Genomic DNA, 22,626 nt, shown 5'->3' with positions numbered 1-22,626 from the left:
TCTGTTCACGGTGGGGACACGACAAAAAAAAGCAAACATGTTACATTTTTCGTGACAATCTTGGCGGTTTGAAATGGCCCTCATTAAAAATGTTTTTTATGTGCAAAAAACGACAGCGACCATATTTGCATCGCAATATTTGGGCTAATACCGTGTTAACACCGCCATAATCACATTTTCCTCCCAGACCTTCATGACGTGAACACGGTAACTATACGTAGGTGACGGAGTTAAATCATCAGGCTCATCAAGGAGCTACACAAAAGCACTGTGGTTGATGCAGAGTACAGGGACTCCTCTGGCTTTTGGGGAGATTCGAAGTAATACCGCTGTTGGAGAATTGCTATGAAACGCCATCCATACCTTTTAATATGTATCTCAAATCTTAAACAAAAGTTTGCATGGTGTAAATGAAGGCGATATCTGGAGGGGTTTTTTTTTTCTTAATGAAATGTCCATTCAATAACTCAGTTGTTCTCAACCTTTTTTCAGTGATGTACCCCCTGTGAAAATTTTTTTAACTCAAGTACCCCCTAATAAGAGCAAAGCATTTTTGGTTGAAAACAAGAGATAAAGAAGTAAAATACAGCACTATGTCATCAGTTTCTGATTTATTCAATTGTATAACAGTGCAAAATATTGCTCATTTGTAGTGGTCTTTCTTGAACTATTTGGAAAAAAAGATATAAAAATAAATAAAAACTTGTTGAAAAACAAGTGATTCAATTATAAATAAAGATTTCTACACATAGAAGTAATCATCAATTTAAAGTGCCCTCTTTGGGGATTGTAATAGAGGTCCATCTGGATTCATGAACTTAATTCTAAACGTTTCTTTACAAAAAAAGAAATCTATGACATAAATATTCATGGAACATGTCCACAAAAAATCTAGCTGTCAACACTGAATATTGCATTGTTGCATTTCTTTTCACAGTTTATGAACTTAAATTCATATTTTGTTGAAGTATTTTTCATTGAATATATTCATAAAGGATTTTTGAATTGTTGCTATTTTTAGAGTAGTTTTGAACAATCTTACGTACCACTTGGCATACCTTCAAGTACCCCCAGGGGTACGCGTACCCCCATTTGAGAACCACTGCAATAACTAGACAAAATACGCCCTTTAAAAATAAATTGTGGGAGATATTTTATCTTTGTTGTTCAGGGCATAGTGGGCGGCCATTGTTTTTCGTCAGGCATCGAAAATAGAAATTGAAAACAAAAGAATTTAACAATTCTGGGAGAATTGGAATGTTAGCTCTAGTTACCATCTAAGCCTGATGCCTGGACCTAACAATGGTAAATTACAAGGTTTCTACAACATGCAATTGATTGTTTTGATTGTAATTGAAATAAAAGCCACCACACCTTAAAAATATGTTGCTATTTTGAAATGTTATTTTATTTTGAAAACGTTTTTTTCTTCAGTACTATATTGTATGAATAGACATACTGTATATTGTCTAATATTTATGAATTATTGGCCATTATAACTCTGAAAAACATCTTAGATATCATAGAAATTTTACTTTTTGTTTTATTTTGGAGAAAAAAAAAGTGCATCTGAATCGCCTCTTTTTGCCTATTTTTCATATCTAATTCAAAAGACTGTTTACATATTTGCAAACTAAATTCCAACATTCAGGAAGGGCAGAATGAAGTGAATCCTGTGTTCCTTTTACGATAAGCAGCAAAAATTGAAGAAGAGAGCAAAACAATATAATACAGGAAAATTATTATTACTAATAACTGCTTCATTTTTAAAATATACATAAAACATTAGCGTAGCCTTTTTAACGAAAATATATGCACCTGGGGATAGGTTGATTGGCAACACTAAATTGTCCCTAGTGTGTGAATGTGAGTGTGAATGTTGTCTGTCTATCTGTGTTGGCCCTGTGACGAGATGGCGACTTGTCCAGGGTTAACCCCGCCTTACGCCCGAATGCAGCGGAGATAGGCTCCAGCACCTCTGCGATCCCGAAAAGAACAAGCGGTAGAAAATGGATGGATGGATATGCATCATTGTCAAAATTATACACAATATAGTATATATGATGATGCCATATTGACCACGCCGCCTCAAGGCCCCTAGCCATGCCCCATCACCGCATAAATAGTGGCAGTCTGGGGGAAATCCTGAACTACCAACAACTAATGTTCGTCTGTGGTTGTTGCCTAAACAGACAGGCGCCAAAAAGTGATACAGTAATGGATAACCTAGTTTTCTACTCTTTACAACTTCACTGGTATAAACCAGGCTACAGTAACACCTGGTTTTATGGTTGATTTGGTATTTGTTTTATTTACCTGTACATCAGTGTCTGAACTGGCATTTTTGTCACCAGCAGACTTTGATAAAAACAGTTTGCTTGCTGGAGACACACTGCCCACTTTGTCTTTATTCTTGAGCGTCACAACAGTAAAAGGGCCCTGGGTTTTTTTGTATCCCTGGATGAACCCTACACCGGTAGACATGGTGGTCTGGGGAGAACCGGGTGCACTGGTGGCACGAGACTGTGGCGTGGAGTTGACCATGTACCAGGGGTCCTGATTCCCTGCTGTCCTCTGCAGCCGCAGCTGTGAGGGTCGCAGGACGGGTTCTATGGATGTGCCCCGACGGTGGCTGGAATCATCCAACGGACGTCCAAGAGCACTATCCACACTGTGAGAGCGCTTCCTGTCCTCTGGATTGATTCTGTTTCTTCGTCCGGCCCGTCCCCGCCGATGGTGGCTGCCATCTTTGCTGTCAAACTTCTCAATCAACTCATCAACACCTGGGATGGATCCTGTGTCAATGTCTCTTCCCGACCCCGGGATAAAAGGAATGTAGCGCCGATTTTCGTGGCGGTTGATAGTATCAGCGTACAGCGCCTCCATTTGGTCATCCACTTGGTGCTTACAGGTGGAGGATGACGAGGAGTGGCGAGAGCGAGAAGTTGACAAAAGTACAGGTCCGCTGGAGTCAGACCTTCTTAGTGGAAGGACATCTGGCTCGCGGCGTTTGCGTTCCAGGCTGGAGTTTGTGCTACTCACTGAAGTGGGAGATCTGGATGATCTTTTGTTCCGCTCACTCGTGGCACTGGACGAAGAGGACGGTTGCGGATTACCTTTAGGTGTTGGCTTGGACGGAGGTGGACTCTGGTTGCTGAGACAAACTTTGGACTGCGGCTGAGCCACTTGTGCCTGTGACTTGTTCTTCTGGGTTGAGAACAAAGACTGAGGAGGGGATTTGGGTTTTTGGCATGAAGCATCAGTCAGGGTCGGAGACGGACTTTGTCTTTTGTTCGATTGTGTTGGATCTTTGTTCTGGTCCAGGCTAGAAAGTCTTGTGTGGGACGGCACAGGTACAGTAGATGAAGACTGAGTTCCAGTATCAGCCATAGACATGGGCCTCGAAGGTAGACTGCGGAAGTTTAGAGAGTTAGTCTCTGGGTCATACGGCTGCAGTATCTCAGGATGCCTCTGGAAGTTCAGAAGGTTTTGTGCTCTCCTTGCTTGTGACTCTGAAGAGACATTCTGCATCATCTTCTGAGACCCGTACTCCCTAAAGGGACTCTTGGGTCCACCCTCTTTGTCTCCTCGGAAATCATACTCTTGGTAGTTGTCAATAAAAGAGCCATCTGTGTCAATGTAGCCATTACTATTAGGGTCAATGTCCTGATTGTTCAGAACAACATATGGGTGTCCATCAATACCCTGGACTCGGATGCTGAGACCATATGTACCACCGACATTACTCTGGAGACGGGTAGTGCGAGACGTTTGTGTGTAGCCCTGCTGCGGCCCACTATTGGGAATACCAGTCAGTTGGTATGACTCCATCAGGAAGCCGGCAGGAGGATAAACCTCTCTCCCTGGATCAGCTGGCCTTCCACTAGAAGAATAAGAGAAAGTCTATTAGTTGTGAATAAGATGGTATTGTACACAACAAGGTGCTTCAACGAAATTGTTCAGGGGGTACATTTTTAGAAAGCTAAGGAGCATCAGACAAAAATAAAATGTTTCTGGTTCTGATGAAGCATTAGAGAGTGAATATTTAAATGTTTCCAAATAGTTACCTGTAAGACCTTACACAGCTGTGACTCAAGATAAGGCCCATTGTTTTCAACAGCACTTACTGTATGATCAGGTACACTTTAAAAGAGTGACTAACAGGCTTGGTATGATGCATGGATTGTTTACCTAGAGTGGTATTGAACAATGAGAAATCACGCTGGCATGATTCCAAGTGAAGTATTTGTAAGTTATCATTTGCATAGGAACGATCTCTGAGAAAATTTAGTAATTTACAATAAGGGCTAGGTTGTCAACATGACAGCCAATAAATTTTAAACTGTGTACAAACACTAAAGATGGGAGCTGAATGTTCCTCAGATACACAGTATTTATGCCTTGGAAGGTACTAAGAGACAATGCCATCAGCAGGCAACATGTGTTGCTCTGGACAATAGGCTTTCAGCAAGTTCCTGTTTGCCTTGCTGATAGTGTCCCAATTACCTGATGCTACAATATGACGAGCCTGGAAGAAGGCCTCTGATAAAAATGACAACAAAGGCCAACCAAGGCAGGATATATCACACTTTACTTTTAAAGAGGCACCGTTTTAAAAAATGGGTTCAATGGACCGGGTTGGCAGGAATGGGAGGGATTTTTGTAGTAAAACAGAACCACAAACCCTTGCATTAGGTACACCTGCACAATCTAATTACATATAATGTGTTAGATACAGAGCTCTGCCAAGGTTGCTTTTTCTAATTAATGTTCTAAATGTATTATGATTGAAAACCTTCATGGTAATATTTGGTGTACAATACAAGTATAAATTTTGTTGCACACCACAAAGAACCAAACCACACACATGCACAGAGAAATGCCTGCGCCTGTAAACCGTGACTGCGCTTCGGACTGAGCTTGGGTTTGTCTTACTCATGGGTAGGCCTCGGCCGACAATACATTTTACTGGACGATGTATAGTCCCACAAATAATTGCCGATTCACTATATTATTGTCAGCTTTATTTTGAGACCAAATTAAGCGCTAACTTAATCATAGTATATAGATAATAACATGAAAGTGTTCCTTTAAAACACAATAAACCTTTATTCCTCATGTTTTTTTTCACCAATTGGAATGTCTAGAAATGTCAGTAAACAAACATAAAAATAAAATTGACTCTCAATCTCTGTTTGTTTACGTGTAATGTTAACAAACGTAAGTAAAAAAAAATAAATCAAATTAAAGGCCACACTAAAATGTATGGATTCATCACTGCCTTATGCTACTTCTATGAAGTTTTAAATAAATAGGGATTTTTTGTTTCATCCTGCAAGCTAAACAAATCAACAATGGTAATAAAAACACAGCAGCCAATATTGCTCATGTATTGCACTGCATCATACTGAGAGCTTATTCTCTCTGTTTGATCTCTCATGTAACCTAATTATGTAGTCACATTAATAGAAATGACTCAGTGTGGTTCAGTGCAGTTGTGCAGCACTGCAAACTCCAACTACAATAATAACCATATACAAAAAATATGAATATGCTTCTTGAAATAAGAAAATCAAATGAGCATTATTAGCAAAGACAGATTTTTTAAAACACAAAACAGCTTATTAATCCATGGTATTTTGGAAGTGTACCTAATGTTTAGTGTAATTGTAAGCAAGAAAATGTTCACATGTAAATAGGGACGAAAAAGGATATCTCGATATATGTTTACTTAAACTCGATATTCGATAAATATCGATATATTTTCCCGTGAAAATATTTATATAAAGATATTCACTTTTGAGGGAGATTCATTGAAATGGAAGTGAATAACAACTGTACTGTAAACAGTCAGTGGCACTTTTATTAACCCAGTTAGTCTAGATGGGTATTAACAGCACAGAAAAGAAACTGTTTAAGTAACACAGTAGTATATAAAAAAATAGAAAAACAAAGAATGTATAAATAAATAGAAACATATTCTTTCTACATAAAATAAATAACATAGCTGTGCAAATAATACAAAATGTATCAAACTCAGATAAAGAAATACATTTGCAGGCAGGCACTTTTTAATTCGAAAATGATGACATAATGGGCTTCCACACACGTACGGTTCTGTGGTCCTACTAGACCAAACGTCTCAAGGGCGTTGACTTAATTGTGCGACTATCATCTTGATGTTTGTTTCAAAATGATTCAACTATTTAATGTCAAAATATAAAGAGTAGAAATAATTGACAAAATGTCAGGTTCTGTCTTGTAAAACACCAATAAAAATGAAATGTAGCATTTGGACTGGCTATACTGTAGCAAAAGTCATCACATGTCCACAATCATGTGTGTCCTTAAATGTCTATCCCACGTCTTCCATGTGAAGAGCAGTTTTGATTTGGGCTTACATGGTAAACAACTCAAATGAACTTTTTATCCAAATGTGGCCAAGTAGACGCATCGTGGGTTTCCTGGACGTCGTCTACATTGCTAAAAGAAAAATCTAAGGAAGAGAATCCGTCTGCCATCTTCCACTATTTTTTTTTAATACACAAATCGCCTGCTTGAAAATTCCCTCTTCTCTTCTCTTCTCTTCAAAAACTCTCGTCGTCATTTGGAATGTCTGTTGTGATTTCCCTTCTTGGTTCCATGACCCGCCCTATGTTGCCCCTGTTTGGCATCATAGTTACCAACCAATCATGGATGTTCATATCGTCTTGGAAGGAGGAAGGGGAGGGGTTACGAAAACCCGCCGAGGGGTGTGGGAGAGAACAAGGAACACAACAAATAAGCTGAGTTTGGTCATTTTAACGTTAAATAAATTATATCGATTAGGGCTGGGCAAGATTGGCTTTTATTAATATCTCGATATTTTTATGCCATATCGCGATATACATCTCGATATCTTGCCTTAGCCTTGAATGAACACCTGATGCATATAATTACAGCAGTATGATGATTTTATGTGTCAACATTAAAACATTCTTCTTCATACTGCATTAATATATGCTCATTTCAAACTTTCATGCAGAGAGGGAAATCACAACTAAGTTAATTTACCAAAACTGTATTTATTAAATACTCTTCATTCTCTTGCGGGTAACTTTTTAAATTAAATAACAAATTAGTAATGCTGCTACCTTTTGTAGAAACACTTCCGCTGCATACTTTGCATATTGCTGTTGTCTGCTGAATATCTTCCCGCTTGAAGGCAAACCACCGCCAGATGATGGACCCCCTGCTGTTTTTTGGGCATTTATTGTTCTTCCTCCATTTGTGATCAGTTTCGCACCTTCTCTCTCTTGTAATGTCACTCGCACCGCTCCGCTTGCACGACCTGCCTTAGCTAACGTTAGCCATGCTGCTACCTCTCTGCTCGGCGAGGGCATATGACGCTACACGAGCGACAGTATGTGACGTATGTAAGAAGGTGGGATTGTTTTAAGTCTCTGTGAGAAGGAGAGACGAGAAGGACGGAGAAACGGCTGTAGTGTAATGCCGGCAGCTAAAAGCAACTGCGTGAGAACATATACTTGAATATTACGATATAGTCATTTTCTATATCGCACAGAGGCAAACCCGCGATATATCATTTGTATCAATATATCGCCCAGCCCTAATATAGATATTACAATATTTTCTCAATTCATATCTTGTTTAAAAATACATCGATATATCATACAAACTCGATATATCGCCCAGCCCTACATGTAAATAAACAAAATGGAGCAGAAGTAGGGTTAAATGGGCACTGCTTTTTTTCTACTTCTTTTTTGGACATCAATCGATTGTGCGAGTGTAAACGTGATGGTATTTTGTTGGAACTAAACTATCCCATTTCAATTGCAATTGCAGTGTGTTTGAATTACCATATTTTTTCGGACTATAGAGCGCACCGGATAATAAGGCGCAATAAAGGGATCATATTATGATTTTTTTCCATTAAATTTGAAACACTTACTTGTGGTTTTTTTGGTCAAAATGTTGCATGGATTATGTTTTACAGACCATCTTCAAGTCACTTTCTGACCTTCGCTTCAGGAATGCGCCGTTTTGTGGGCGGTCTTATTTACCTGCCTCCACTTCGACAGCGTCTTCTCCACGTCATCTTTGTAGCGTGTAAGGACAGGAGTCCAAGAAGTCTCAAAAGATGGAGCTAACTGTTTTAATGACATTCAGACTTTACTTAAATCAAAAACAGAGCAGCATCTCCTCATCTGTGGCTCACTAGTGCAACACTAACACCGGAAATGTGTCCCCTAAAAACGTCCGATCAGAACTCTCTAATAACTAAAGTTACTTGGGTGAATTATGTACATGTAAACCCACTACACCGGTAGTTTTTAGCACTTACATAGTGAGACTACTGACAGATATAAGTTAGAACTTTATGCTACTTTATATTTAAAATGGAAACTGCAGAGGATGAGTGCCCCACAACAAGAGGATAGAGAAAGAGAAAGAGAAGGAGCTTATCGACTTTGGTGTTGCCACGGACTACAATGGCTTACCCACGCAAATTTTCACGAGTTTCAGGATCCCAAATACACATCAGCAGGTACCAGAAGGTAAGAAAACTTGGTTTTGCACAATATTGCGAAACAAAACGGCAGATAATATGTCTGCTAATAACCTAGGTGTTATTTTGCAGTCCTTATACACACACACCATAACAATATCATATGTTGAATCACAGTACGTCGAACTACAGTAGCCGTTTTGGTGTTGTTTAGTGGCGTCATCTTGCAGTCTACACGTATCTCTTATGTGTGACTGCTATCTACTGGTCACACCAATCATTACACACTATGTACCAAATATCATAGCTTTGAGGTCAGTAAGCACAACCAGAATAATTCTGTACATTAAGCGCACCGGGTAATAAGGTGCACTGTTGATTTTTGAGAAAATGAAAATAAGTAAGTGCCCCTTATAGTCCGAAAAATACGGTAAGTTAAAGCCATACTGAAGATTAGGTTCCTTCTAAAACTGAGAAAAGGTACAGGTCATGCAGTTGCAGTGAGAAGTAAACCCCAAAAAAGAAACTCAAAGGTGTCCTGAGATGGAGGGTGAGAGCTGTCGATGCCACATGCCTCCAACACACAAGAGCTCATATGCAGACTACATTAGGTTCTTGCCAGTAGCCCCTATGTCAGGGCTATTCAACTGGCGACCCAGGGACCAAATCCACCCCGTGTTCAGTTTAAAGGAGAACTGCACTTTTTTGGGAATTTTGCCAATTGTTCACAATCATTATGAAAGACATGATGACGGATTAGTTTTTATTTTATTTTTTTAAAGCATTGTAACTCATAAAAAACTTAAATTATAGGCCGCTTACAGCTGAGTCATTGGGACGTCTTCTATTCGGCCCATAAAACCCAATAAAAAAACATTCGAAAACTGCTAACAATTCTTCATTAGCATTTTGTGACTTGAAAATAAACCAAGTATTATTAATATTGTTGCTAAAAACGCTAATGCAGATTAACTATTTATAGCGGCGCTGTGATCACGAGGCTGTGTGCCGATGTCAACCGATCAAATCAAAAACTACATTTTTTTTGCACTTTTCATGCACACGCAAATGGCAAACACAAAGTGGTTTACAGGAAAAACAAACAAAACAATAATAGAAAGAAAAAAGAAAACATACACATATATACACGCATACAGCACTATTAACAAAGAAAAAACAAAACATGACATGAAAAAAGAAAACATACACATATATACACGCATACAGCACTATTAACAAAGAAAAAACAAAACATGACAACGCCACCTTTGAGGTGTTCACACTGGAAAATAACTAAAATTAACACACTGAAAAAATGTAATAAAAATGAAATATATACATACTGTATATTAGGGTTTTAACGGTATACAAACATTTTTGTTCAGTACGTAACTCGGTTTAGAGGTCACGGTTCAGTTCATTTTCGGTACAGTAAGAAAACAACAAAATATACATTTTTGGGTTACTTATTTACCAAATTTTTAAAAAATGGCTTTATCCTTTTAACATGGGGAACACTATAATAATTCTGCCCACGTTAATCAAGATTAAACTGTCTCAAGCTGTTGCTCAGATCAAATAAAATTACAAAACTTTTCTTCTACATATAAAAAGTGTAACATTAAACAGTTTCAAGTCAACTCATCATGTTTAATTTATTACAGCATTTGAGAAGCCTGTAGTTATTTTTTGTTGTGTAAGTGTTATATTTTTATCAACATGTGATAGCAGGGACCCTGCCATTCAAAACTAGGCTGCAACATTACTAATGATTAATGTAACTAGAGCTGAATAAATAGTACAATAGCAATAGGGGAGACTATTCATCCCTGAACATCATGGAGTTCATGTAGGCTTTATGATGCAGTTACATTATTATATCAACTATCAGACTCTTCATTTAATGTAATGTCCTTTTTTGCTGCTTCAACACAGAAAAAGGTAAAGTGAAATAACAGACAGACAGGGCTTTGCTGTCTGTAAGACACACACACACATACACACACACACACACACACGCACACCGCAAAATGAGCTAACATTACGCTGAAAGCTAATTAGCCTCCACCTCAAGCCAGGACTGCAAGCGAGCTGAGCTGCAGTTTAAGTTTCTAGAAGGTCAACGGGCTCATAGTGTTGTTACCACTAGTTGACTGGGAGGTGTTTATTATCATTTGGGGAGAGTACGCTGCCTTATGCTCACCTGCTAAACACCTATCTGCTCGCCGCTGAAGCATTGACTACATGCGCTCTGAATACGTACTGCTGATTGGCTGTTACCGCTCTGAATACGCACTGCTGATTGGCTGTTACCGCTCTGTATGTAACCAATCAGATGGTTGTGTGGGTGGGACAATGCTGGGTGCCGAGACAGAGGCAGAAAGCAGAGCAGCTTGTTAAGACTTTAGCTTAGAAACTCGTTCCGTACACCCCCGTACACCCTCGTACACCCTCGTACACCCACGAGCCGAGTGATCCACCGCTGAGAGTTGTGTAAGTTTTTGCTTTCTGTTGCCACATTCATGAGTTTGGGTTTATCTGGGGTTTGGCACGTCGCCCGGTTACACCCCTAATATATATATATATATGAGACACTAGTGATTTAGGGCTATATAAGTAAACATTGATTGATTGATTGATATATATATATATATATATATATATATATACACATATATATATATATACATATATATATATATATATATATACATATATATATATATATATACATATATATATATCTATATATATATATATATATATATTAGGGGTGGGCAAATTAATGCGTTAATTACGAGTTGACTCATCAATTTATTAACGCCGACAATTATTTTATCGCACATTTGCGTATGTTGTTTAAATGCTTTTATTTTGTTAACGCTTTTTCTTAGCAGGATGGCGACGCCCGGACGTGCCTCGACGTCGAGGGGCTCTTGGTAAAGATGGAACATTTGGCAAAAATACCGGACAATTCTGCAAATTTCATGGCTGGCTTACAACGTGGTCACTCCGGGATCACTTACGACCGCCAGACAATTCTGAATGTGGATAGATCGGGCCGTTTTGGACTGAATGACGCGTGCTTGCTAGACCGGCTAGCTAGCATGGGAATACTTTGCGGAGTATGTGTGTTGTCTGTCTATTTAGGAATAATGCAGACGAGGCGTGTTGGCTGAGTTCTTAACGTTTACTTTCAGAGCGTGCATATCGCAACATACAAGATGCCGTCATGGCGACACACAACCTTTACCGGGCTACCGCGCATGCTCGTCACTCCTGTTGCATACTGGGTAGGGTAGTTCTCTTTTTCCCTGGCTCATAACATCACAATATAGTACCATGTGTATGATGCGTTCAGTTTATCAAAGCACCAAGCAAACAATCGGAAAATTCCCATCATATCAATTCCTAGATATGGTCATGATTGTTTTAAGTGCACTACGCAGAATAAATACAACATTATTAATATTGCTACTACGGATAATTTGATCAAAAATTCCCTGAAACAGCCCAATACCTATAATATAGGTTTTTTAAACATAAGATCCCTGATAAAAAAAATGTTTCTGCTGTTACCTCAGAAATTGCCTGTTCAGATGTTATGATTGTGGCTCAGAGATTTGTATGTAGATTATATTTATTTTCCATAACAAACAGGATAACTTAAATACTCTGGCAGTGGCAATAAGCTTAAATGTTTGTATTTACATTTTTTGAGTTGATTTTCATAAAATATGCTATTTAAGTGCTACTGTTTAACAAGGACTGATTTAAATTGTCTTTGCACAACAAATGTTTTGGCGCTTTTGTTCATGTGGGAGAATATTCCAATAAAGGTGCACTACACACTACTTTTGAATTCATTATTGGGCTTTGCGTATACAATGCAGTTAATCGCGATTAATCTGAGAAATAGTGCGATTAACTTTGATTAAATTTTTTAATCGTTGCCCAGCCCTAATATACATATATATATATATATATATATATATATATATATATATATATATATATATATATATATATATATATATATATATATACACACATATATATACATATATACATATATATATACATATATATATATGTATATATATATATATATATACATACATATATATATACATATTAGAGATGCGCGGATAGGCAATTATATCAACCGCAACCGCATCACTAAAGTCGTCATCCACCCGAACCAACATTTCATCAAAGCCAATCCCCCCCTGTTGTTATATATCTAATATAGACGATGCAAGGCATTAGTGAGGTTAGAAAGTGTAACTCCCTCCAAATAGCACAGACACAATGGCTTTCTTGAACTGATTTATTTGAAGGCTTACTTTCAATTCAAATTCACCGTGAAAATTGTAATAAATAAAGCATGTTACAAATGTAAAAATAATAACATGCACAGCATGTGGATCAAACATTTTACCAAGTAAAATACCAACAAATGACAAATACCTTGTTGGCCATACCCGGAAGTAGCTACCTTACATCTCTCGACAGACCAAACGAGACACCTCAAAATAAAAGTATGCCCACATACTGTTTCAATGAGTGCTGCTCGTTTTTCGTATGTGGGTAACAACATTTAACTATTTATAAATGGTTGATTTCTATAGGCTAGTAAGGTAAAGTGTTGTACCTGACAAGTTTGGGCTACCTTGCTTCTGCAGCCTTCATCAGAGGTGTCACGTGAAGTTAGCGTGACGTTGTCTGAGACGTGTTATATGGATTGTACCATCAAGAGTTGTCAGGTATATACATATATATATATATATATACATATACATATACATATATATACATATATATATACATATACATATATATACATATATATATACATATACATATATATACATATATATACATATACATATATATATACATATATATATACATACATATATATATATACACATATATACATATACATATATATACATATACATATATATATACATATACATATATACATATACATATATACATATACATATATACATATATATATATATATATATATATATATATATATATATATATATATATATACATATATGGGGTGTAACGGTACACAAACATTTTGTTTCGGTACGTACCTCGGTTTAGAGATCATAGTTCGGATCATTTTCGGTTATTTATTTAACAAATTTGCTAAATCTTACACCAAAAATATTTTTCTTAGTGGAATATTTGATGTGAAGTAATCGGAAACTGGGATCGGTCAAAAATTCATAATAACATTGATTTTGATTCAGTATTATGTTTTGAGCAATGACAGTTTGAAAGAAAAACAAAACAGCTTTGTTTTATTAGTCAACATTGCAACTTTTTCTAAATAACATTTACCCTTTAAACTTTTTATTTCACTTTTGTTTACGTTTTTGTTTATTTTAATAGTATTTTTAGAATGTGCCGCGGGCCTTTACAACATTAGCTTTGGGCCGCAAATGGCCTCCGGGGCACACTTTTGACACCCCTGCTATAGATAATAAAAAATAAAATCTGATAAATATTTGGGTAAAAAGCAAAACCTGGCGGGGCATGCGCGTTTATCATAACTCTCTCGCTCTTGCTGTCTCTGCCCCTCCCTCACGAATGTTGCTGCGCACACAATTTTTTTTTTTCCGCCCCCCCCTTCTTTACCCTGAACATACATTGAAAATACACGCAACCCTAACTTAAAATGCCGGACATTTGAGGCATTTAAGAAACTCTACCTGGACAGCCCCGCAAAAGAGGACATTTCCGGTGAAAAGAGGAGGTATGGTCAGTCTATCGTAGCCCGGTGTTGTGCCAGTCGCTGCTAGCATGGCGTGTGTTGTTTTTTTTTGGATTGATTGAAACTTTTATTAGTAGATTGCACAGTACAGTACATATTCCGTACAATTGACCACTAAATGGTAACACCCGAATAAGTTTTTCAACTTGTTTAAGTCGGGGTCCACATAAATCAATTCATGGCGCCTCGGTGTGCATTGTTTACACAACAAGCGGTGCGCTACTTAATATGTCTGTGTGAAACTCGTTCGGTACACCTCCGAACCGAACCGAAACCCTAGTACTGAAACGGTTCAATACAAATACACGTACCGTTACACCCCTAATATATATATATATATATATATATATATATATATATATATATATATATATATATATATATATATATATATATGTTATAAAATGAATGTAAAAAAAATTATTAAAATATTATATTAATAAATTAACGCTCAGTGGCCTTGTGGTTAGAGTGTCCGCCCTGAGATCGGTAGGTTGCGAGTTCAAACCCTGCCGAATCATACCAAAGACTATAAAAATGGGACCCATTAGCTACCTGCTTGGCACTCAGCATCAAGGATTGGAATTGGGGGTTAAATCACCAAAAATGATTCCCTGGCACAGCACCGCTGCTGCTCACTGGTCCCCTCACCTCCCAGGGGGTGAACAAGGGGATGGGTCAAATGCAAAGGACACATTTCACCACACCTAGTGTGTGTGTGACAATCATTGTTACTTTAACTTTAACTTAAACTTAATGAAAACTTAACATTGCGATAATAATAATATAAAGATTACTGATTATGATAAAAAACAGCAAAAACAATAAAATAATAAAAAACAGATGACCAGTAAAAAGCCTGATTTAAGAAAATGTGTCTTTAGCCTGGGCTTCACGTTGGCAGAGGGGTTAGTGCGTCTGCCTCACAATACGAAGGTCCAGCAGTCCTGGGTTCAATCCCGGGCTCGGGATCTTTCTGTGTGGAGTTTGCACGTCCTCCCCGTGAATGCGTGGGTTCCCTGCGGGTACCCCCGGCTTCCTCCCACTTCCAAAGACATGCACCTGGGGATAGGTTGATTGGCAACACTAACTTGGCCCTAGTGTGTGAATGTGAGTGTGAATGTTGTCTGTCTGTGTTGGCCCTGCGATGAGGTGGCGACTTGTCCAGGATGTACCCCGCCTTCCGCCCGATTGTAGCTGAGATAGGCCCAGCGCCCCCCACAACCCCAAAAGGGAATAAGCGGTAGAAAATGGATGGATGGATGTCTTTAGCCCATCCATCCATCCATCCATCCATCCATCTTCTTTTGCTTATCCGAGGTTGGGTCGCGGGGGCAGCAGCCTAAACAGGGAAGCACAGACTTCCCTCTCCCCAGCCACTTCGTCCAGCTCTTCCTGGGGGATCCCGAGGCGTTCCCAGGCCAGCCGGGAACATAGTCTTTTCAACGTGTCCTGGGTCTTCCCCATGGCCTCCCTCCGGTTGGACGTGCCCTAAACACCTCCTAGGGAGGCGTTCGGGTGGCATCCTTACCAGATGCCTGAACCACCTCATCTTGCTCCTCTCGATGTGGAGGAGCAGCGGCTTTACTTTGAGCCCCTCCCGGATGGCAGAACTTCTCACCCTATCTCTAAGGGAGAGCCCCGCCACCCGGGGGAGGAAACTCATTTCGGCCACTTGTACCCGTGATTTTGTCCTTTCGGTCATGACCCAAAGCTCATAACCATAGGTGAGGATGGGAACGTAGATAAATGGGTAAATTGAGAGCTTTGCCTTCCGGCTCAGCTCCTTCTTCACCACAACGGATCGATACAGCGTCCGCATTACTGAAGACGCTGCACCGATCCGCCTGTCGATCTCGCGATCCACTCTTCCCTCACTCGTGAACAAGACTTTGAGGTACTTGAACTCCTCCACTTGGGGAGGAGTTGCAGGGTCTCCTCCCCAACCCGGAGATGGCCCTCCACCCTTTTCCGGACGAGAATCATGGACTCGGACTTGGAGGTGCACATTCTCATCCCGGTCGCTTCACACTCGGCTGCGAACTTATCCAGTGGGAGCTGTTGATCCCGGCCAGATGAAGCCATCCGGACCACATCTGCAAAAAGCAGAGACCTAATCCTGCGGCCACCAAACCGTAACCCCTCAACGCCTTCACTTGGCGGAGTCCAACTCTCACTGGAAACGTGTCCGACTTACTGCCGGCAATGCAGACCAAACTCTCTGACACTGATCGTACAGGGAGCGAACCGCCACAATCAGATAGTCCGTTACCCCAAACTCCCATGCACCCTCAAGGACCCTGCCGAGGGTACAGAGCTGGTCCACAGTTCCACGACCAGGACGAAAACCACAATGTTCCTCCTGAATCCGAGGTTAGATTATCCGCCGTAGCCTCCTCTCCAGTTCACTTGAATAGACCTTACCAGGAAGGCTGAGGAGTGTGATCCCACGATAGTTGGAACACATCCTCTGGTTCCCCTTCTTAAAGAGAGGAACCACCAGCCCGGTCTGCCAATCCAGAGGTACCGCCCCCAATGTACACGCGATGCTGCAGAGTCTTGACAACCAAGACAGCCCCACAGCATCCAGAGCCTTAAGGAACTCCGGGCGGATCTCATCCACCCCCGGGGCCTTGCCACCGAGAAGCTTTTTAACTACCTCGGCAACCTCAGCCCCAGAAATAGAAGAACCCACCACAGATTCCCCAGGCACTGCTTCCTCATAGGAAGACGTGATCGTGGGATTGAGGAGGTCTTCGAAGTATTCATTCCACCGATCCACAACATCCGCAGTCGAGATCAGCAGAACATCATCCGCACCATACACGGTGTTGACAGTGCACTGCTACCCCTTCCTGAGGCGGCGGATGGTGGTCCAGAATTGCTTCGAAGCCGTCCGGAAGTCGTTTTCCATGGCTTCCCCGAACTTCTCCCATGTCCGAGTTTTTTCCTCCGCAACCGCTGAAGCTGCACACCGCTTGGCCTGTTGGTACCTGTCCACTGCCTCCGGAGTCCTATGAGCCAAAAGAACCCGATAGGACTCCTTTTTCAGCTTGACGGCATTCCTCACTGTTGGTGTCTATCAACGGGTTCTAGGTTTACCGCTACGACAGGCATCAACTACCTTGCAGCCACAGCTCCAATCAGCGGCCTCGACAATAGAGGTGCGGAACATGGTCCACTCGGACTCAATGTCCAGCACCTCCCTCGTGACATGTTCAAAGTTCTTCTGGAGGTGGGAATTAAACTCTCTCTGACAGGAGACTCTGCCAGACGTTCCCAGCAGACCCTCACAATGCGTTTGGGCCTGCCGGGTCTGTTCGGCATCCTCCCCCACCATCGCAGCCAACTCACCACCAGGTGAATGAATGAATGGGTTGTACTTGTATAGCACTTTTCTACCTTCAAGGTACTCAAAGCGCTTTGACACTACTTCCACATTTACCCATTCACACACACACTGATGGAGGGAGCTGCCATGCAAGGTGCTAACCAGGTGGTGATCGATAGAAAGCTCCGCCCCTCTCTTCACCCGAGTGTCCAATACATGAGGTCGAAAATCCGATGACACAACTACAATGTCGATCTTGGAACTGCGGCTTAGGGTGTCCTGGTGCCAAGTGCACATATGGACACCCTTATGTTTGGACATGGTGTTTGTTATGGACAATCTGTGACGAGCACAAAAGTCCAATAACAAAACACCACTCGGGTTCAGATCCGAGCAGCCATTCTTCCCAATCACGCCTCTCCAGGTTTCACTGTCATTGCCAACATTAGCATTGAAGTCCCCCAGTAGGACAAGGGAATCACCCGGGGGAGCACTTTCCAGTACTCCCTCGAGTGTATCCCAAAGGGTGGGTACTCTGAACTGCTGTTTGGTGCGTAAGCACAAACAACAGTCAGCACCCGTCCCCCCACCTGAAGGTGGAGGAAGCTACCCACTTGTCCACTGGGTTGAACTCCAACGTACAGGCTTTGAGCCGGGGGGCAACAAGAATTGCTACGCCAGCTCGTCGCCTCTCACTGCGTGCAACGCCAATGTGAAAGAGAGTCCATCCCCTCTCGAGAGAACTGGTTCCAGAGCCCTTGCTGTGCGTCGAGGTGAGTCCGACTATATCCAGCCGGAACTTTTCTACCTCACGCACTAGATTAGGCTCCTTCCCCCCCAGCAAGGTGACGTTCCACGTCCCAAGAGCTAGCTTATGTAGCCGAGGATCAGACTGCCAAGTGCCCTGCCTACGGCTGCCGCCCAGCTCACAATGCACCCGACCTCTATGGCCCCTGCTATGAGTGGTGAACCCATTGTAGGGGTGACCCAAGTTGCAGGTCACATAGATAAGAAATTGCAAGGCCATTAAGACATTTAAAAACAAATAATAGAACTTTGAAATGGACCGTGAAGCGACTTTAAAACTGGTGTAATGTGCTCCCGCCCTCGTCAGGACGCGTGCAGCAAAGTTTTGTAGTAATTGTAGACTTTTGATATTATTTTTAGGAAGGACAGAAAGTAAGTCATTACAATAGTCCAAATGACAGGAAATCAAAGCATGCATTAGCACCTCCTTGTTGGCCTGAGAGAGAAACGAGCGAATTCTGGCCATGTTTTTAAGACAATAAAAGACAATGTTTGTAATATTTTTAATATGTGGGATGAAATTCAGCTGCGACTCAAAAATCCAGCCCAGATTTTTTTATAAACCGTGTTGGTTTAAAATCTTGGGATTTTGGTAAAAGTTTCTCTCTCTGGTCGTCAGGGTCTATTACTAAAACCTCTGTTTTGTCCTGGTTGAGCTGTACGGAACATACTGTCAACCATGAGTTGATGCAGTTAAAAAGGGTATATATTGGTCCTGTGTCATCAGGAGACACAGCAATGTACGTGTACGTGCATCATTAGCGTAACTGTGGAAACTGATGCATTTTCTCCTGATGACATCCCCAAGAGGCGGCATATAAAGATTAAAAAGAATGGGACTTAAAATTGAGCATTGATGAACCCCACATCTTATCTCATGGGTTCCCAAGGAACATGCAACCAACTGCGGTCTTGTTTTCTTGCTAGTCACACTTTATTATAAGTCATAAATCATGCCTTTCAATTGGATAGTAGAAGGACAAGGACATATTTTGGGTCGGTACACTTTGACAGTCAATTTAATACCGGAAATGGTGAGAGCGACACAAAAAGACGTTTGGTTCCACTCCCCCTTTCTTCGCGAGCATTATGAGTCATTCTACAGCTAAAGGATAAAATATGAACATCCTTGCAGTCGGCATGCTAATGACAGCAGACATTGTAGAGTAAATGATGTGTTATTGTTAGTCGGCTCTCATGAAGTCTGCAGTGAGCAGTAATCAGTGATGTTGATAAAAAAGCGAACGTTGTGATGCGTTTTTTAAATTAAAAAACTTTGTCTGCAGTGAGGTGGCGACTTGTCCAGGGTGTACGCCGCCTTCTGCCCGATTGAACCTAAGATGGGCAACGGCGCCCCCCGCGACCCCAAAGGGAATAAGCAGTAGAAAATGGATGGATGGATGGATGGATAGACATGCAATGTTTGGTGTGTGAATGTTGTGCAATTTCTATGTGTTCGGTTCAGTTGTGTTCAGTGTAAACACTTTTAGTTTATTGTGTGAATATATTAACACTAAACCTTCTATCTAATGTAGTGGTTCTTAACCTTTTTTCAGTGATGTACCCCCAGTGAACATGTTTTTATTTAAGTACCCCTTAATCAGAGCAAAGCATTTTTGGTTGAAAACAAGAGATAAGGAAGTAAAATACAGCACTAGGTCAACAGTGCAAAATATTGCTCATTTGTAGTGGTCTTTCTTGAACTATTTGGAAAAAAAGATATGAAAATAACTAAAAACGTGTTGAAAAATAAACAAGTGATTCAATTATAAATATAGATTAGTACACATTGAAGTAATCATCAACTTAAAGTGCCCTCTTTGGGAATTGTAATAGAGATTAATCTGGATTCATGAACTTAATTCTAAAAATTTCTTCACAAAAAAAGAAATCTTTAACATCAATATTTATGGAACATGTCCACAAAAAATCTAGCTGTCAACACTGAATATTGCATTGTTGCATTTCTTTTCACAGTTTATGAACTTACATTCATATTTTGTTGAAGTATTATTCAATAAATATATTTATAAAGGATTTTTTAATTGTTGCTATTTTTAGAATATTTTCTAAAAATCTCGCGTACCCCTTGGCATACCTTCAAGTACCCCCAGGGGTACGTGTACCAGTGATCTAATGTATGTAAAATAATCAATGGACATTATATATGTAAAATAGACAATGGACGTTATACTTTCGTTATGTTCATTTCATGTTTGTATTTTATTAAAAACCTAAATGAAAGAAGTAGTGTAAATACATAAAACTAATAAAGGAAAACAATTCAAAAGAAGGAACGTCAATCCTCAAAAAACAGAAGTTCTTTTTATTCGTATTATTAAATGCTGCGCACGCTGGAAACACGTAGCAATGGCAGAATAATGAATTTATTAACGTCGTAGTGGTTTGTGTTGTGGTTTGTGCAGCCCTTTGAGACACTAGTGATTTAGGGCTTTATAAATAATCATTGATTGATTGATTGATAGTGTGAAAGTTAATGTGTTTACTTTGCAATTAAATAAACACAGTCTTGAAGAAATGTAACCTGCAGAGGCACTTTCTGACAAAACATGCGCATTTTGATGTCCGGCCCCTGAGCCGGACATCAAAATACTGCCCTTGAAACTGCCGCCTTCTTCATTATGTAGTTGAATAGCCAGGTTGGTCCAAGTTTATACAAAAGGAAAAATTTAGTATTTGTGGCAATTTGCTGCAAAAATGTTTGTCCATCAATTTGGAATAACCCCACCCTACAGGCAAACGTACACTGCAGTGGACACTTACAGTATGGTATATTTTGGCTACTAGGGCTCCGGCGAAAGAAAAAGACCAAAAGCAAATGTCAACTACAAAGAACAGTCATTTACAACTTAAGAATAATAGTAAAAAAGAGAAGTGTGGTCCTCAGCTTTCTGGAAATGTGACCCCTAGTACAATATAGTCCAATGTAGAGTGCTACAGAGATGCTGTGTTGCCTTCACGGCCCAAAGGTCAACACCAGGCCCGGGTTAGAATGTCAGGTCCCTACTTTGATGTGACAAAGCACATGTTTATCTTCCCATGGGAACTCTCTGCTCTGACATTAGTGATAAGCAGCACTGCGTCACAAAAAGAAAACAAAAGCCCTAAAAGGCGCCATTGTTGTGAATGTTAAATAAAGTTTAGCTGAAAGACCACAGCAATGATTTACACCCAGGGAAGCATATTAGCGCTAAATACAAATACATTACAACAGGAGGAAATATTCTGGGTTAACCAGCGCCACTTTTGAATTGACGCACTTTTTGTGTGCTCATTTCACATTGCTGCTCGTAGCTACAGGTGGCATCAAACTCCATCAGCTTGTTCAAAACCTGACATTTCCTCCATACTCGCTTCCCGTGGCTTAGTCACGCCGTTAAATACAAGGTTTAAAGCAAGTCAAGTGACCTGAAATCTGCTTTTGTCGCCACTTGCTGAGTTTAGCCAAACAAACCGAACATCAGGGAAAAATGTTGCCGACTCACCACAAACAGTCCTGCTGACTTTTCTCTCCAGATATCTGAAGATGAAAATATATATTTACAATATTAATACAGTTAGCAAAGTGCCCCAACCGTAGTTCAGCAACTTATTTATCGCAGTGCAGCTCACTGGGAGAGACAATCTGAGGAGGCGGAGGAGGTCCGCCCCTCCTACGGCCCGCCCCGCCTCCTGAAACAAGCGCGCCGGCCAACCTCCTCCTTGTGAAGCGCCAACACAAACTGGACCAACTGGACCCAGGACACCTTCATTAGCATTCAAAACCAACCAAAGTACAAATCAAGTTTTACATACTGCAAACTTTACACCTCAAAATGTCACCTATATAATATAAAATTTACACCTCAAAATGTCACCTATATAATATAGGTATGTTATACAGAATCATTACCATGAATTGATTAACGTGGACCCCGATTTAAACAAGTTGAAAAACGTATTCGGGTGTTACCATTTAGTGGTCAATTGTACGGAATATGTACTGAACTGTGCAATCTACGAATAAAAGTTTCAACCAATAATCAACCAATCAATACAGGCTATATTGATAGAAGAAGATAACAAGTTTTGCAACGTTAAGACAAACTGTGCACATTAACATCAACAATGCAAGTTTAATTCTTTTCAGACCTATTGATAAAAAACCTAAAAGTTTGC

The 22,626-nt window shown here is 40.2% G+C and overlaps 1 protein-coding gene across 1 annotated transcript in view; it reads right to left on the bottom strand.

Moving 5' to 3' along the window:
• cgnl1 (cingulin-like 1) overlaps positions 1 to 22,113 on the bottom strand; it is an 80,284-nt gene extending 58,171 nt beyond the window's left edge. Inside the window, exons 1-2 of the mRNA XM_061881915.1 lie at positions 21,954 to 22,113; positions 2,317 to 3,883 (exon numbers count right to left, since the gene is read on the bottom strand). Of these exons, the coding sequence (XP_061737899.1) occupies positions 2,317 to 3,831 (1,515 nt within the window). The 5' untranslated portion in view covers positions 3,832 to 3,883; positions 21,954 to 22,113. The remainder of the gene's footprint in view (positions 1 to 2,316; positions 3,884 to 21,953) is intronic.
• Between the last annotated feature and the right edge of the window lie 513 nt (positions 22,114 to 22,626).

The sequence above is a fragment of the Nerophis ophidion genome, linkage group LG02 (assembly GCF_033978795.1).
Source record: "Nerophis ophidion isolate RoL-2023_Sa linkage group LG02, RoL_Noph_v1.0, whole genome shotgun sequence".
Classification (NCBI taxonomy): Eukaryota; Metazoa; Chordata; class Actinopteri; order Syngnathiformes; family Syngnathidae; genus Nerophis; species Nerophis ophidion.
This window is presented reverse-complemented; position numbering and strand designations above follow the sequence as displayed.